The following is a 15,018-nucleotide window of genomic DNA, read 5'->3' on the forward strand; positions in this document are numbered from 1 at the left end:
TTGGAACAAAATGCGTTTGTTTGTGTTAAAGTTTGAGTGGTGGGAGAAGCACTTGCAAACACGGGCTTCTCTGTTCAGCGCCTGGGGGTCTCTAAAAACAGGAGGCTGCCGGGCTGTTTACCCCTCTGCATCTAAATTTAGAATTGAGAGTAAAAAAACTGGAACCCCATTCCTACATTTCAGCCGCCTTTTGAAGTGGAATCTCACTGCCTGCCGTTCACTCTCTCCTCACCTGGAGGCTCCAAAGACTCCCCCCTCCCTGGCAATGCTGCACCCTGGCGGGGCAAGGCCAGACGAGGCTGGGGGCTGGTGCAAGGGTGTGCGTGAGGGCAGGGCCTCCCAGGCAGTCACAGGCAAGCCCTGTTGGCACTGCCCAGCGGGAGGGGTGGTGTCAGGAATTGCTGGGGAAACCAAGGCACTGTGGGCTGAGGCGCAGCAGGACTCGGCCCCCAGCTGAGCACCTGGATCAGGGTTCTTCCTCCTCCTGGAGTTCCATGCAAAGGGGAACGAATTCAGCCGCCCTACTAAGTGGGCCTGGGGACAGAGGCAGAGTACACACCTGCTGCGTGCCTCAGTTTCTCCATCTGCACATGGGAGACAGCAATCCATCTCCCAGGGCCAATGTGGGGCCCGCGGCGCAGGCTGCTGAGGACTGTAGTCCCAGAGGCTGCAACCGATCCCTTTGCTGTGGTGACTTTCCCTGGACCGAAAAGGCCTCCTGGTGAGGCTGGGTCTCCATTTGTGGACTCACTGTTGAGGCGTGTGGCTTGCGGTCCTGCTCTGTGCCAGGCACTGGCAGGGGTTCGGGGCAGCCCTGTCTTGCTCTCTCTGTCACGGTCAGGAGCAAGAAGCATGGTGTGAGCTGGTGCTGGCCTGTGGTGGTTCACAGGTGGCCATGGGACACACCACTGGGGTGTCCCTGCAAGACTGTCTCCGCGCGGGAGCAGGGAAGCCTCCCTGAGGTGACGTCTGAGCTGAGACCTCAGGACACAGTCACCTGGGCCACCTTCGGGCAGGGTGCTGAGCCTGACTGTACCTCGGGGAAGACGCGGCCTGGGGCCTGGGTGCCATGGGGGTGTTGACGGTTTCACCACCAGCCCGTGTGTGGGGCTCCGGGCTTCATGAGTGAAGAGAGGACCCCGTGTGATGGGGAGGCCTGGCCCTCGTGAATTTGTGTTCGTTTATTTACTTTCTCCTGCTGAAAGGAAGCGGGTTTATTTTGGGGTGTGTGTTTGCTTTTGCTTTTACCCTGAGAGTTTGCGAGCCTGCTGGCTTGTTCCCCCACCCCCACGTGGCGGCGTCAGCCCCTTTATAGCTCTTCCTGAAAGCCAGGCCAGAGTCTCCAGGGCGGCCCCACGGGGGCTGGGCGAATCTTCGGAATGTGCTGGGCGTCCCCTCGGAATGTGAGTGCCTGGCCTGTTAGAGCCCCAGGACTGCTGGCCCCACCCTTCTCTGCCCCAGAGACAGTCCTGCCTCCCACCCAGGGGCCTCCCTCTGTCCGTGGCTCCCCCTTCCCCAGGCCACCCCCCTAGGCGCCTCTTCTCCAACTTTGTTGGCCCTGCCGTCTGTAGTATCACCCCGGTCAGGGGGCCCTGTCCTGCCCTGTCCTGAGGAGTGCATGTCTCTGAGCCCTGCATGGGGGGAGCCCACCAGCTAGCAGAGGCTCTAGACAGGCTCTAGACTGGGTCTTTAAGTCTGCAAGGGGCACCAAAGCACTTTACAAATTCCAGGAGTGAGTGACAGGCTGGCCACATGCCAAACCCTAACCCAGCAGGCAGCCTGTGAGAAGTGTGTTGTGACCATGCACCTTCCCAAGAGGGGGAAATTGAGGCACAGAACAGGCTGGGGCTTTGCCTGAGGCCAGATGGACAGAGTGAGAACTGCCCCCACACTCAGAACCATGGTGCCAGCCCAGCCTTGCCAGCAGGGCAACCACAGGACTGCCAGGCAAGGCGAGGGTGCCAGGTGGGGCCCGAGGCCCTCACTCACAGGGCATTGTCCTACATCCCTTGGAACCACTGAGACAGGCATCGTGCCACGAGAGGGGACACCTGCCTGGACCTCTGTGTGCTCAGCCTACTGGGGGCACTGAGACTGAGGGTGCAGCTCTGGGAGATCCTGCATGGGCTTCCTGCTAGGCCCTGGAGAAGGGACCAGGCCTGGGAGGGCATCCTTGGCCCAGAGCCTCCATGAAGAGCCAGGGGGCCTCCTCATGGCTGGGGCCCCAGCACAGCAACCTAGGAATGGCTGTGGCCGCATGGGATGTCCCGGAGCCCCTGCCACCCTCCCTGGAGCTGTGGGGCTAAGCTTGGGTGCTGCACTCTCCTGACTCCATCCTCGAGTGCCTCCTCACGGGCAGGCTGGGCCCTCGAGGCTGGGCAAGGTCTAGGCCTGCAAGGCTGAAGCAGCCTCAGCCCATCTCTGCCTTCGCGGGCCACAGCAGGGAGCGTGGGTCCTGCAGGCCTTGGTCCAGCTGTCTGCCTGGACACTTTCTAATGGGAAGCCCTCAACACAGTGATTGCCCAGCCTCAGTTTCCTCCTCCGTAGATGATCTTGACCTGAGGGTGCCAGCTGGGGTGTGACACCTCTGGGCTACCTCCTGCTCCCGCTCTTGACCACCCCTCCCTCTGGACAGACGACCACCACCTCTCCAGCCAGGGCCACCCCTTCCTTCTGGGCAAATGACTACCGCGTCTCCAGCTGGGGCCAGTGAGCTCTGGGAGCCAGGGCTTGGCGTGTGGCTGGAGCTCAGGTTTCTGGGCTGGCCTCAGTCATCCCCTTGAGGCCAGCCTTGAGGAGGCTGCTTCTGAAAGGAGGGAATAGAATCCCAGTGCTCCTCAGGGCGGAAGATGGGGAACTAGAAGGCTCCCCATGCCTCCCGCCCCTTCACACGGGAGTGAAGGCACAGGCCAGCAGGAGGGTGGGGGAACGTGCTGACCAGTGGGGTGTGGGTTCCCCGCGCGCCCCCACAGTTCCTGCCATGGGTGTGACTTTGTGTGCCTCGTGCGACTGGCGCCCTGGCGAGAAGCTGTCACCCAGGAGACAGACATGTGGATCTGCATTCCAGGTGGCGGGCCATCAGGGACTAATCCCCAGCATGGTGACCATAAAACAGCCCATTCCTGAGCTGCTTGTGTCTGAATGTAGGAAAAACAAACAGGTCTGCAGGGAGGGGCCTTTTCCTTGTTAACTTGAGGAGGAGGGTCTGGGCCGGGTCTGGGCAGACGGGCAGGCGGACAGGGCGAAGGTGGGGTCCTGGAACTACATCCGGCTGTTTGTGTGCTCTCCACAGTGGGCAGACACCCAGGGGCACTTCTGGGGCTGGCCTTTCTCTCCCGCTGGGGGCACCCCTGGCTTCTACGGACTACCCAGCCAGCCAGCCAGCCAGCAGGCGCCCACGTGCACCCATCTCAGCCCCAGGAGGTGACGCCCCCACCCTCAGCAGGTCTCGTCTGTTTGGGGGCAGGTTTGGGAGGTGGTCTCGGGTGTCCTTACCTGAGCAGGTGGCCACCTCACCTGCTCGCCTGACCCCAGCTCCACTCTGGCTTCCAGGCCAGCCCTACTCCATTCCACCTTCATCATGGAGTTTCTGTATTCGATTTTTAAGTAAATCAAAATATGGTATTTTCATTTAAAAAGTAATGATTCTAAATATTTTTAAATAATTTAATGTTATTACTAAAATGACATTTAATACACCAGCCCCTGCTATTTGTTCTGATGCCTGAGTTTGCTGGCGCCCCTTATGCTTGGCACCCAAGGCACGAACACCTTGCTGGCGTCCCCCAGCTGGCCTGCCTGGCCCCCCTACAGCCCAATTCCTGCCTCTCAGCCTATCTTGGGTTTGTCCCCGGCCTCCTCGGGAGGCAGCCATGCCCAGGCCTCTTGGTCTCAGGGCCCCTTGGCGCCCCTGACAGAGAAGCCTCGTTCGTGGGCATTGTGCCATCAATATTTAATACAGTGGAGACATGTAAAAACAATTCCATATTAATTTATTAAAATAATAGACCCATTACATTTTCATAAATAATGTTATGAAAAATTTCTATATTTTCCAAAACAAATATTATTGAAAGAAAAATAAGCATTTTTGCAAATCTCCAGAAAGCCTGGCTCCCCAGAGGACGGGGATCCCCACGCCTGCCCCGGGCCTGTCTGTCAAGAGCAATGTCCCACTGCTCACGCTTGGGTGGGAGCAGGAGTACCGGTTAGTGCCCCCCAGCCATAGCGAGGGCTGCCGTCCCTGAGCCCAGCCCCAGCAGATCATCAGTGCACATTTGCCTGGGGAAGCAGACTCAGCCCTGTCCTGGACATAGCCCTCCAACCCTGCTTCTCGTACCTGGCCCCCACCTGGGGCACTGCTCTGCCACACCCCACCACCCCCGCTTTCTTCGGCCTAATCTTGTCCTTCGGGGCCCAGTGCTAGGAGGATGTCCAGGTGGGGTGGGACTTGGGCCTGCGCTGGGCTGCTTCTCAAGTCTCGGGCTGCACATGCCAGCCAGGCGGACGGTGCTGAGAGGGGTCCTTCTGCAGAGCAGAGGCAGAGCCAGGAGTGGAGGGGTGAGCACTGCCTCAGAGCATCAGCAGGGGCTGTGCAGGCCCAGGCACAGGTTTGAGGGATGAATAGGAGGAATCAGCATGTTCATACTGAAGGAGTGAGTGTCCCCCCAAGAAATCTGGGTTAGACAGACTCTGGAGCCCTCTTGTTACTTGTCCAGGCTGCAGGGGCCCTCTGAGCTTAAGGCCAGGATAGGCCAGGGTCCCCGCTCTGCCCAGGCCCTTCTAGGCCCATTAATGGGCCACCCGTGTGTGCTTTCTTGGACTTGCTGTAGACTTGGTAAATAGTGGATGTGCTGGGCCCCCAGGCTCTGAGCCTCTTTGGGCTGAGAGCTCACCAGGTGGGAGTTGCTCCCCAGGGCAGGACTGGCACAGGGTCTCCGATGCCCCGCCCAATTTGCAGCCCTGTGTCTGCCTCTGCAACTCCCCACCCCAGTGCACGTGGCCCCTCTGGGGAACTTAGCAGCAGCCCAGGCTGTGCATGTGGGTGCAGGCCCTCTGGGGAGGACACCCTGCAGACGAGGGCCTCGGGCTCCCCCAGGGTCCCCCTCTGCCAGCCACTGTCAGCCTCACCCGTGGCCTGGCTGCACCCTGCAGGGACATGGCTGCACTCTGTGCCTGCGCTGTGCGTTCAAGGTGTCTGCACCTCAGTGTCTGCACCTGAGAGTGTCAGGCTCGGACATGGGGACCAGCTCCCTTTTTACATGACCTTGTCACCTGTGTGATGCACGTGTGTGTACTGACTGGGTCATTGTATGTTTCAGTGTGTACGTGTGTGCACACATGTGCATGTGTGGAGCGTCCCATCTCTGCATGAGGCATGTTTGTGGGTGCGCGCCCACGCACACAGAGCCGGGTGGCCCACAGAAAGGGCCTGGCAGTAAACAGCTTCCTGTGCACATTGTGTGTATGGCGGGGGCACGGGTGCATATGGGTGTCTCTTAAGAACAGCGGCACTGCAGGGAGAGCTCCGTGTGCAGTTGCAGGAGATAACCTGCGAGCAGCCTCTGCGGCAGCATCCTGACCATAAGCGAACGTGCGGTCAGAGCATTAGCGGGGCAGGGGCCTGGGTGACGGCCAGGGCTCAGCAGAGGCCAGTCCTGCCCTGCGGCCTGATGGCGGTGGCTGGCATTTGTCAGTGTTCGTTAATGTGCTCATCAGCACAGCCTGGTTTCCCGTAATGTGGCCCCTTCTGCTGCCTGAGCCTCCAAGCCTCCTGCTCTGGCAGTTCTGGGCAGTCACATGAGCCATGGGCACCTGCTTCTCCACGTGTGCGCCTGTGCGCGCCTGCCCGGCGGTGGTCACGGGGATTCTCCCCACCCTCCCTCCTCCTCAGTGGCCGGTGGAAACCATGGGGTGGCCCAGGGACCCTGGTCTCGTGGGGGCTCAGGTGGGCCGGGAATTGTTCTTGCCTTCCATCAGAGTGTGTTAAACAGGCCTCAGGCCTTCCTGCCATCAGCGCTGGGCCCATAGGGCTGAGAATCCAATGGGGGTCTCCATGTGGTTCCCAGCTAGGGCATTCCTGGGCCTGCAAGCAGTCCAGAAGCCCCAAGTGGGTAAATGCTGGGCTAATAGCTGAGTATGGTGCCCAGAGCAGGGCTGCAAAGACCTCCCTCAGCCACAGCCATGGTCTGGGTCACCATGCCAGCTGTCCAGGTGAGCCCGGGCATGAGCCTGTGTGTCTACAGGGTGAGCTGTGCCTCAGGGCCACTCTGGGTCTCCTTGTTGGGCTCAGCGCCAGCTCCTGAAGAACCCAGCAGGCAGCCCGCACAGGCCGGGCCCAGCCAGGGTGGGCTCCTAAGTCCTGCAGGATGACATTTCCAGGCTCAGGCTGGAAGCCCCAGGAAGCAAACCTCAGATGCCAGCAGGAGGCACGGGTGGGGGGAGCCTCCTATTGTCCCACCACACGTCCTGTTCGGATGGCTCTCCCACCAAGAAGGCTTGAGCTGCATCTTGTACTCTCAGAAAAGAGGAAAATAAAACATCTGGTGCCCTGGAGTGGCGTCAGGAAGCAGCGCGTCATCCCAGCCCCTGCTCTTTGTCGACGACCGGCCTCAGTGGAAGCTCCCGGTCTCCTGGGGGCCGGCACACAGCAATGTCGGTGGTCCAGGGGCCCAGCCTCCTGGGGACAGGCAGGCAGATGAGGCAGCAGGTGCGGGGTGAGCTCTCAGGCCCACGTTCCCAGCCAGCAGGCCCGGCCCTTTGTGGGTGCTGGGCTCCTTGCATGTGCTGGTGGGACATGCCTTGTGTGTGACGCCGAGAGCCTGGGAGACACGCGCCATCCCGCGGCTCTGTTCCTGGTGCTTTCGCCGAGTCACACGGGGTCGTCCTGGTGGTCAGGGTCTCTCATCGGCCTCTCCGCTCATCAGAGTGGTGGGTTTGGGTTAGGCAGGTGGCCCTTCCAAGGCTCCAGTCCCATCCGTGGCTGACCACTGTCCCTCTTCCTGCAGGTCACAGTCACCACCATTGGCTATGGGGACAAGGTGCCCCAGACGTGGGTCGGGAAGACCATTGCCTCCTGCTTCTCTGTCTTTGCCATCTCCTTCTTTGCGCTCCCAGCGGTAGGTGCTCCATGGTGTGTTTTCCCAGCTCCTCGGACAGCTGGGGCCCTGGGGTGGCTGCACGCCCTCCCTCTGAGCAGACCCGCTTATGTTCAGAACCAAGAAGGTGCTTCCCTGCTAGAAGGTGCTATACTCCAGAGCTCCACCTGCCCTCCCTGGGGCCCTGGATGCAGACTTCCTGTTTGCAGTCCCCACTGGGGTCCTTGCAGGCAGTGTGGGAGGCAGCCTGGAGTGGCTGTGCATGGACACAGTGTGGGACAGGCCTGCTTACTCAGCCCTGGGGGGTGGGCAGTGCTGCTGCCGCACCCCATGGAGGCAGAATCTTGTGCCTGGAGAGAGCACTTCCACGCTGTGGCTGGCCGGGGAGGGGGTTTGTTCCATGGCCTTTCCAGAAACCACAGATTGTTAGGTGATGTGTCTAGTTCCCAGTGCCCGTATGTGGGTGTATGTGTGTTATGTGTGTATGTGCATATGTGTTTATGCTGTGTGTGTATAATTTTATGTTACTTGTATACTATGGGTATGTGTATATGTATCGCATGGGTGTGTATTGTACCGTATATGTGCGTGCATACTGTGTATACGTATTGTATGTGCATATGTTGTATTTAGTATGTGTGGTGTGTTGTGTGCACATGTATGCATTATACATGTATATTAGTATGTTTGCATATGTGTATGTATCTGCGTTTCACAGGTATATATACTATACATCTATGTGCTGTGTATGTGTGTGTGCACATGACATATAGACATGTTTGTGTTTGTGTTAGTGTGTGTGTTTGTTAGTGTACATTAGTGTGTTAGTGTTTGTGTGTTAGTGTTTATTAGTGTTTGTTAGTGTTTGTGTGTGTGTGTGTTTGTTAGTGCGTTAGTGTGTGTGTGTTAGTGCGTGTGTTTGTTAGTGTGTGTTAGTGTGCATATCTATTGTGTGTGCGTGTGCGTCACATATGCATATGGACCACGTGATCCCCTCTGTAGACCGGGAGTTCTCTAGCTTCTGGGTGGGTCCTTTGCATCCCATCAGCCGTCCTTGGGCAGGGCGGCAGCAGTGGTGACTGAGAAGGGCCGACTTCTCACTTGCGACCCCCATCCCAGTGGTATGACCCCTTCCTGGGTGCATACAGATGGGCCAGCCCACCTGGCCCCCAGAATGGTCCCTGGGAATGGGTTAGAGAGGCTCTAGCCCCGCCCCATGGGACTGGGCCCCTTGCTGGGGCCTGGGGTATAAGTTCTGCCCCCCATGCTGGCCCAGGACAGGCAGGCTGGGCCCGAGGTGGGACTTGGGGAACTTCCAGCACTGACCATGCCTGGCCTTCCCACAACTGTGACTGGTAACCATGTCCTGAGGCTGCACCCAGCTGGCAGTGGCCTGTGTGGACGGGACCCTCCTGTCCATTCCTTCCCAGGGGATTCTCGGCTCGGGGTTTGCCCTGAAGGTGCAGCAAAAGCAGAGGCAGAAGCACTTCAACCGGCAGATCCCGGCGGCAGCCTCACTCATTCAGGTGCGGTACCTGCAAGGCCCTAGTCACTGACATTTTGGTCACTGTTATTGTTGCGTCCAGCCCTCATGGCCACCTGTCGGAACCACCATTGGCCCCTGTGTCCGCCTGGCTGGCCTGTGGGGCATACCCTGCTTGTGGAAGCCTTGGCTTCTCTGGTGATGGGGTGAGCATGGGGCGCTGGAGCCTGTCTTCCTCCAAAGCCACTCCCATCAAGGGCCATACCCTGTGGGCTGGAGAGGAGGCACGGCCATGGCCATGCCAGGAGTGGACGTGGTTGGCTCTGAGGCTCCCTTGCGCTCCCATTCTCCCTCCCATTGCACAACAACCTGAGGGCTGAGTCTGGGAGTGGCGGAGCCAGGTGATTGTCCCCAAGGGAGGTAGGACCCAGCTGTACAGTTGGTGCCTTCTGGAGGGCCTGGCATCCCTCAGGGCTCAGGAGGCCCTGGTGCCTGGAGGTGAGGGCTGGCGATGGACGGCATGGGCCTCCCTCTGGGCTCACAAGGCCAGTGGGCAGGGAAAGGCAGAGCCCTGGAGCATCATGGGCAGGAAGGTCCTGGAGGTGGGTGGGAGGCAGGCAGTACCAAGCTCTGGGACGCTGGGCTCTGGCTCTGTCACTCCAGGCTCTCCAGGACCCACCAGAGAATGGGACTGCCCTGTTAACATAAGCAAGGACTTAGCACAGAAGCCACTTGAGAATTGCATCCCTGTGGGTCTCTCTTGTTGGCCACCGCAGGGCCAGGGCTGCCCTGAGGAACAGCTGCTGAGGGGCCCGGAGGGTGGGCATTGCTAGGTTGAATGACAAGTGCCCGCTAGGGATAGGGCCTCTGCCCAGTGCATTGGCTGGGAGCAGTGTCAGCTCCTCTGGGCACACTGGGCCTGATGTCCCCCAGGAAGGCCCAGGGCCTGGGCAGCTCCTGCTGGCTGGGATGCCCCCTGCAGGCCTCCTGAGCTTGCTGCCCCAGGCAAGGCCCAGGCTATCAGGGGCAAGTCGCAGTCCTGCCAGGCTCCTGGCTCAGCTATCGGGGGGCTGTGAGCTCCCACCCTCAGCCTGACTTCACAGTTTCTCCTTCCCAGGATACCGTAAATCAGGCCCGTAAACCCACCTTGGTCCCAGCGTGAGCATGCTGGCCACCCACACCCAGCAGGGGACCACATTGGATTCCTAGTCCCACTCCCTGGGAACCACAGGTCCTGTGAAGGGGGGCTCCCTCGGAAGCTGCACACACTGTGGGAGGACTGGAGTGGGGGCCCCAGGTGACAGGCCTGCACAGGAGCAGGGCAGGGGTTGTGGGGTTTGCCAGGGTTGGGGGACCACGTGGAGTGCTCGTCCTGTATGTGTGATGCTCGGGCCTTGGAAGGCTGGGCTTGTGCCCTTGCCTGCCTGTCCCTGGGTGCTGGGTGGGAGTGAGGGCTGCAGGTGCCCCTCGCCAGCTGCTGTGTCTATCTGGGACTATCACCCAGGAGCCCACCAGTGTGGGGACACATTCTCCACTTGGCCCTCTCTCAGGCTCATGTGGCCAGTGATGACAAGGCCACTAGGATGTGTCCTCATACAAGGCCCTGGGAGCCCCTCCTGCCCACCTGGACGCTGCACAACTTCCCCCCGCCAAGTCCCCTACCGATAGTGTCCCCTCCTCCCACTGTTCCCATGTGGTGCCGCCATAGGGTCTCTCTGAAATGCTGGCTTCAGAGCTGCACCCATGTGCCATCAGAGGCTCCCCCAACTGCAAGGTGGCACTCACAGGCCTCTAGGAGAGACCTCACCTCCTGTCAGCCCAAGGGACCCTGCCTCTCCCTGCCCCCTGTTCAGTACCTGCAGGTCCCGGATGACCTCTCTTTCTCAGCCCTTCCTTACTGTGTGGCCGCTGGTTGCCTATTTCTGCATTGGTCTCCTATGCACGCTGTGCACCCTGGCACCCGGGGACGATGTGCGACCTGCCCACCTTTGTGAGTCTTGCCTTTGGCTCAAGGCTGGCTCAGGGCCGGTAAAGCCCTTTGTGGTGTCCCAGCTGTGGGTAACAGTTGGCCCAGGCAGCGGTGAGCTGCCTGGTACAGCAAGGGACCAAGCCAGGTTGCCTGGGCAGAGGGTCTGGGAGCTGGGACCACGTCAAGCCTGTGACTCTGAGGTCCCAGACCCTGCCACCCAGAGGGGAGGGGGTCCGGCCTGGGGAACAGGGAGGGAGAGCTGTAGCTTCCATAAGGGCCCCCACTGGGTGGCTCAGCAGGTGACAGCCTCTCCCCCGACCGACCTCAGACCGCATGGAGGTGCTATGCTGCCGAGAACCCCGACTCCTCCACCTGGAAGATCTACGTCCGGAAGCCCTCCCGGAGCCACGCTCTGCTGTCACCCAGCCCCAAACCCAAGAAGTCTGTGGTGGTGAGTAGCCCGCCTGCCACCAGGGCAGGGCCTTCTTGCTAGCAGGTGGGGGGGCCGTGGGGGCCGCGGCACAAGGCTGGGATCTCACCATGCATTTGACCTGGTGCGGCCTATGTCAGGGTGTCAGCATCGTTCGGGACACTGAGCTATACACCCGATGCTAGGTTCCTGCTATCCCAATGTCCCCCAACTTGGGGGTATGTAGGATCGGTCATTCCAGGGTCAGGGCATGAGACCTCCAGAGATAGAGCTCTGGGAGCAGGACGCGCTGGAAAGAAGGCTCTTCAGAGGGCCTTGGGGTTGGGCTTGCCATGTGGGGCGCAGTGGGTGGTGAGCAGTGGGCAGTGGGAGGGGAGCAGCAGGGGAGGGAGGTGATGCAGGGGTGTAGCGAAGGGGGTCTGGAGGTCACAGGGCAGTGGAGTTTGGCAGGTGCCAGGCAGAAGTCTTGTGACGTGGCTGGGGTCATAAGAGGGGTTGGGGCTGATGCTGGCATGGTTCCGCTTCCTGGCCTGTGCCCACACCCTCTGTGGAGAGACCTGGCCTTCCCAGTTTCCAGCTGCCAGTGGAGCCTCCGTGCCGACTGTTCCCTGTGCTGGAATGTTCCCCCAGATTTCCACACAGCCTGCTCCCTGACTTCAGGCGCCCTCTTCATGCCCTGCTGGCCCCTAGCCTGTTCCCCCCATATGCATTCACCCCTACTGGTCACAGCTCCCATTACCACTTCCACTGGCACCATCTTGTATGTCTGTCTGCTTCCTGCTGTCCTGTTAGCGAGGCCATGAGCTCACACGGCAGCACCAGGGCCAAGCCCCCCATGTGACCCCCAGCAGCCCTGCCCTGTCTCTGTGTGAGGACTCTGGAGCTGGCCCCAGGCCTCAGGTCCCTGTCCAGGTGTATGTGATGTCGCTGTCCAGGTGTATGTGATGTCGCTGTCCAGGTGTATGTGATGTCGCTGTCCAGGTGTATGTGATGTCGCTGTCCAGGTGTATGAGATGTCACTGTCCAGGTGTATGTGATGTCGCTGTCCAGGTGTATGTGATGGGGGCTGGGCTCAGGGCAGCTGCACAGGCACTTTGGGGCCAGCGTAAGGCCTGGCAGACGATGTCCAGGAACCGCTAATCTATTGTCTGTTTTTTTAGATAAAGAAAAAAAAGTTCAAGCTGGACAAAGACAATGGGGTGAGTCCCGGAGAGAAGATGCTCACAGTCCCCCATATCACGTGCGACCCCCCAGAAGAGCGGAGGCTGGACCACTTCTCTGTTGACGGCTATGACAGTTCTGGTGAGAACCCCTCAAGCAGGTGTGGGCCGCAGGGCTGGGAAGGTCACTGCCTTTTTTGGGAGCCCGAGCAAGCCAATGAGTTTCTCCCTTGGGCTGGGGTCTCTGATAACGAGGTATGAACAGACAGAGAGTGGAGCTTCTAGAAACTTCTGTAAACCTTCCAGCCACCTTCCCCTCAGAGTCTTCCCAAGGAGGGGCTGGCCACACCTTCTGATGCGAGAGGAAGCCTGGGCAGGTGACGGGATGGGTCAGCTCTGTCCGGCCGTGCTGAGGGAAGGCTATATTCCTGATTCCAGCTGCCTGGCTTCCTCCCAGCTGAGCCCACGGGCTGTGGTTGGAAAGTGTCTGGGGTGACCTCTGGGCCCACTGGCAGGGAGACCAGAGGTAAGGGGTCTGGGGATGGGGCTCTGGAGGAGAAGCACCAGGCCTGGGTAAAACATGGGGGGTCTGATGGGACAGGCCGTTCTCATGCAGCCTGGAGGCCACGAGTCTGTATGTGATGGTGTGGCTTGGACCTGCGTCCCTCCTCTCACCCCTGCAGCAGGGGCTGGGATGAAGCTACCTTCTGCAGCACCTCATAATTGGATGGCAGACCTGTCTAGGGTTTAGATGCCCTCCATCCCAGGTAAGGGGTTTTACCCATGCTAACTCGTAAGCATGGCTCTTTGACAGACGTGGAGAGCGAGGCCCTGGAGGCTGGGCTCGTGTGCTCCAGCCACATGGCAGGGACACAGCAGTGCCTGGTTGTGGCCTCCATATGCCTCCTGCCAACTTCTGCTGTTCCCAGAAGTGCAGTTGGCTGAGCACACACACAGCAGGTAACCTGTGGTGATGCCAGAGCATCAGTGCTTGGTCTCCCCACACTGCTCCAGGGCAGACCTGGCCTCCTGGCTGCTTCAGGAGGCACACGTGATGCATCCATCATCTTGGGACCAGTTTTGAGACAAACCTCCTATAGGACAGGACCATGAACTGGCCAGCTCTACAGAGTGTGAGGGGCTGGAGACCTCATGCTCCCTGGCCACAGATGCCCTTGAGAGTTAGGAGAGGTGGAAGGGACCCCGCTTCTCCCTGGGAGCTCCAACTTCTCTCGCATATGACTTCAATGCCCACTTCTGGGGACTGTGATCCCAAACTGCCAAATTCTCTAGCAGCTCTCTTAAAACCAAGTGTGAAGGATTCTGGCTTTTTCTGACCTCTGAGCCCAGTGTGGGGTATTTGAGATAGCTGTGCTGCCACCAGGACAGGGGCGTGCCCCTTGTCTTCCCAGGAGAAAACACAGTGAAGCCTGTTTGCTCCCCAGTACCTTGTGCAAAGGTGCCATCTGTGGCCCTGCTCGCTGCTTCCTCTGAGGCAGACACAGTGGTGACTGTGTTCTGATACAAAGATGGCACTTGCTGGCTGCTGCACTGTAGCACCAATGCAGGGGCCCTGGCAAACGTTTGCAGAAGCCCCTGTCCCAGGGTGTGGTCCCCCTGGGGGGAAAGGGGCACCTGTTTTGGAAACACTTGGTTGTCATAGTGCCAGAAAGAAGCACTAGTTCAGGCCCACGTGAAACAGTGGCCTTGCCCTCCCAGCATGGGAGAGCCCTCATTTTCCAGGTGGTGGGGGGAGCACAGCATTTGAAGCCCACTCCCCTTTGACCACTTGCTGTTGTCCAGACAGACATCACGCACTTGGGCCTTGCATTGGTTCCTGCTCACCTTGTTTCTGCTCACCTGGTTTCTGCCCCTTGAAGTCTCAGACCCCTTCTTCCATGACTCCAAGGCATGTCCCTCTAAGGAGGCTTGACCCCACCCTGGAGGGACTGCTCCCCACTCTCCCTGCCTTCCATGCCCCGTGGGAGGACTCCATGTGGCCCAGTCCCTTGGAAACTTGACCCCACTGTTCTGGACTCTGGGCTATTGGAAGCCAGGCCCTGACTCAGTTGTGCCAAGTGGCCAGGGTTCCATGCCTGGCAGAGGAGGTGGGTCATCCACCTTGCCCTCCCATCCAGGTCATATGATCCATTCCCTCCTCAGCAGCTGTCCCTTTACCCTTTGGTCACTTCTGTATCCATCCCTCCCCTCTCAGACCTCTTCCCAGTGCCTGGGACCAACCCGAATGTTCCAGCTTACCAGCAGTTGTAAGGATGCTGTCACATCTTATGCATGGCAGAAAGGGGACAAACCCACACTGTTCACAACCCTTTGTGCTCGCAGACACCAGCCCAGCCCGCCAAGCTCCAGTTTATTCAGGATGGCTCACCTGCATCCCCCCATCCTTGGCAGGAGGCCGGGTGGTGTTCCCTGCCCCTTGGGGCTTTCCTGGGCATCCACTGTGGAAGTCACCAGGCAAGACCAAGTCCAGGCACCCGCTCCACTGGGCACCAGGCTCCCCGGGGCCTTAGATGCCATCAGGATTTGGCTGGGACCCGGCCACATCTCTGAGCCCCTGGGATGTGCTCCCGCCTGCCCGCTGGAGCCGGCACAAAGGGCGATTGTGCCAACCAGTGCCCAGTGCCCCCACAGCTCTGGATTCAGGGCTGGGACCATTGTCTCCATGCAAATGGGGGCTTTCTGCGCATGCTAACGGGCAGGTGGGTGTGGCCGGGGGCTGGGGACGCAGCCTGTGTGCGGCCTGGAGAAGCATCGCTTGCTGCTTGCTGAATGCGGGGCAGCCCGAGTCGATGCCATCCATTCAGCCTGGTTAGTGTTATGAAGTCATTAGTGCTGTCTGCGGAATGTTAATGAGGGGC

At 59.6% G+C, this 15,018-nt stretch overlaps 1 protein-coding gene across 5 annotated transcripts in view; it reads left to right on the forward strand.

Annotated features, from left to right (window-relative positions):
* Positions 1-15,018, forward strand: part of KCNQ1 (potassium voltage-gated channel subfamily Q member 1) — a 402,120-nt gene that overhangs the window by 132,423 nt on the left and 254,679 nt on the right. For 3 of the 5 annotated variants that reach the window (XM_028833061.2, XM_028833062.2, XM_077961724.1), the window contains 4 exons: positions 7,008-7,118; positions 8,528-8,623; positions 10,878-11,000; positions 12,140-12,281. In XM_028833061.2, coding sequence (XP_028688894.1) covers positions 7,008-7,118; positions 8,528-8,623; positions 10,878-11,000; positions 12,140-12,281 — 472 coding nt within the window. The remainder of the gene's footprint in view (positions 1-7,007; positions 7,119-8,527; positions 8,624-10,877; positions 11,001-12,139; positions 12,282-15,018) is intronic. The other 2 variants (XM_077961722.1, XM_077961723.1) reach the window with 1 other exon arrangement.

Source organism: Macaca mulatta, chromosome 14, assembly GCF_049350105.2.
Source record: "Macaca mulatta isolate MMU2019108-1 chromosome 14, T2T-MMU8v2.0, whole genome shotgun sequence".
NCBI classification, from domain to species: Eukaryota; Metazoa; Chordata; class Mammalia; order Primates; family Cercopithecidae; genus Macaca; species Macaca mulatta.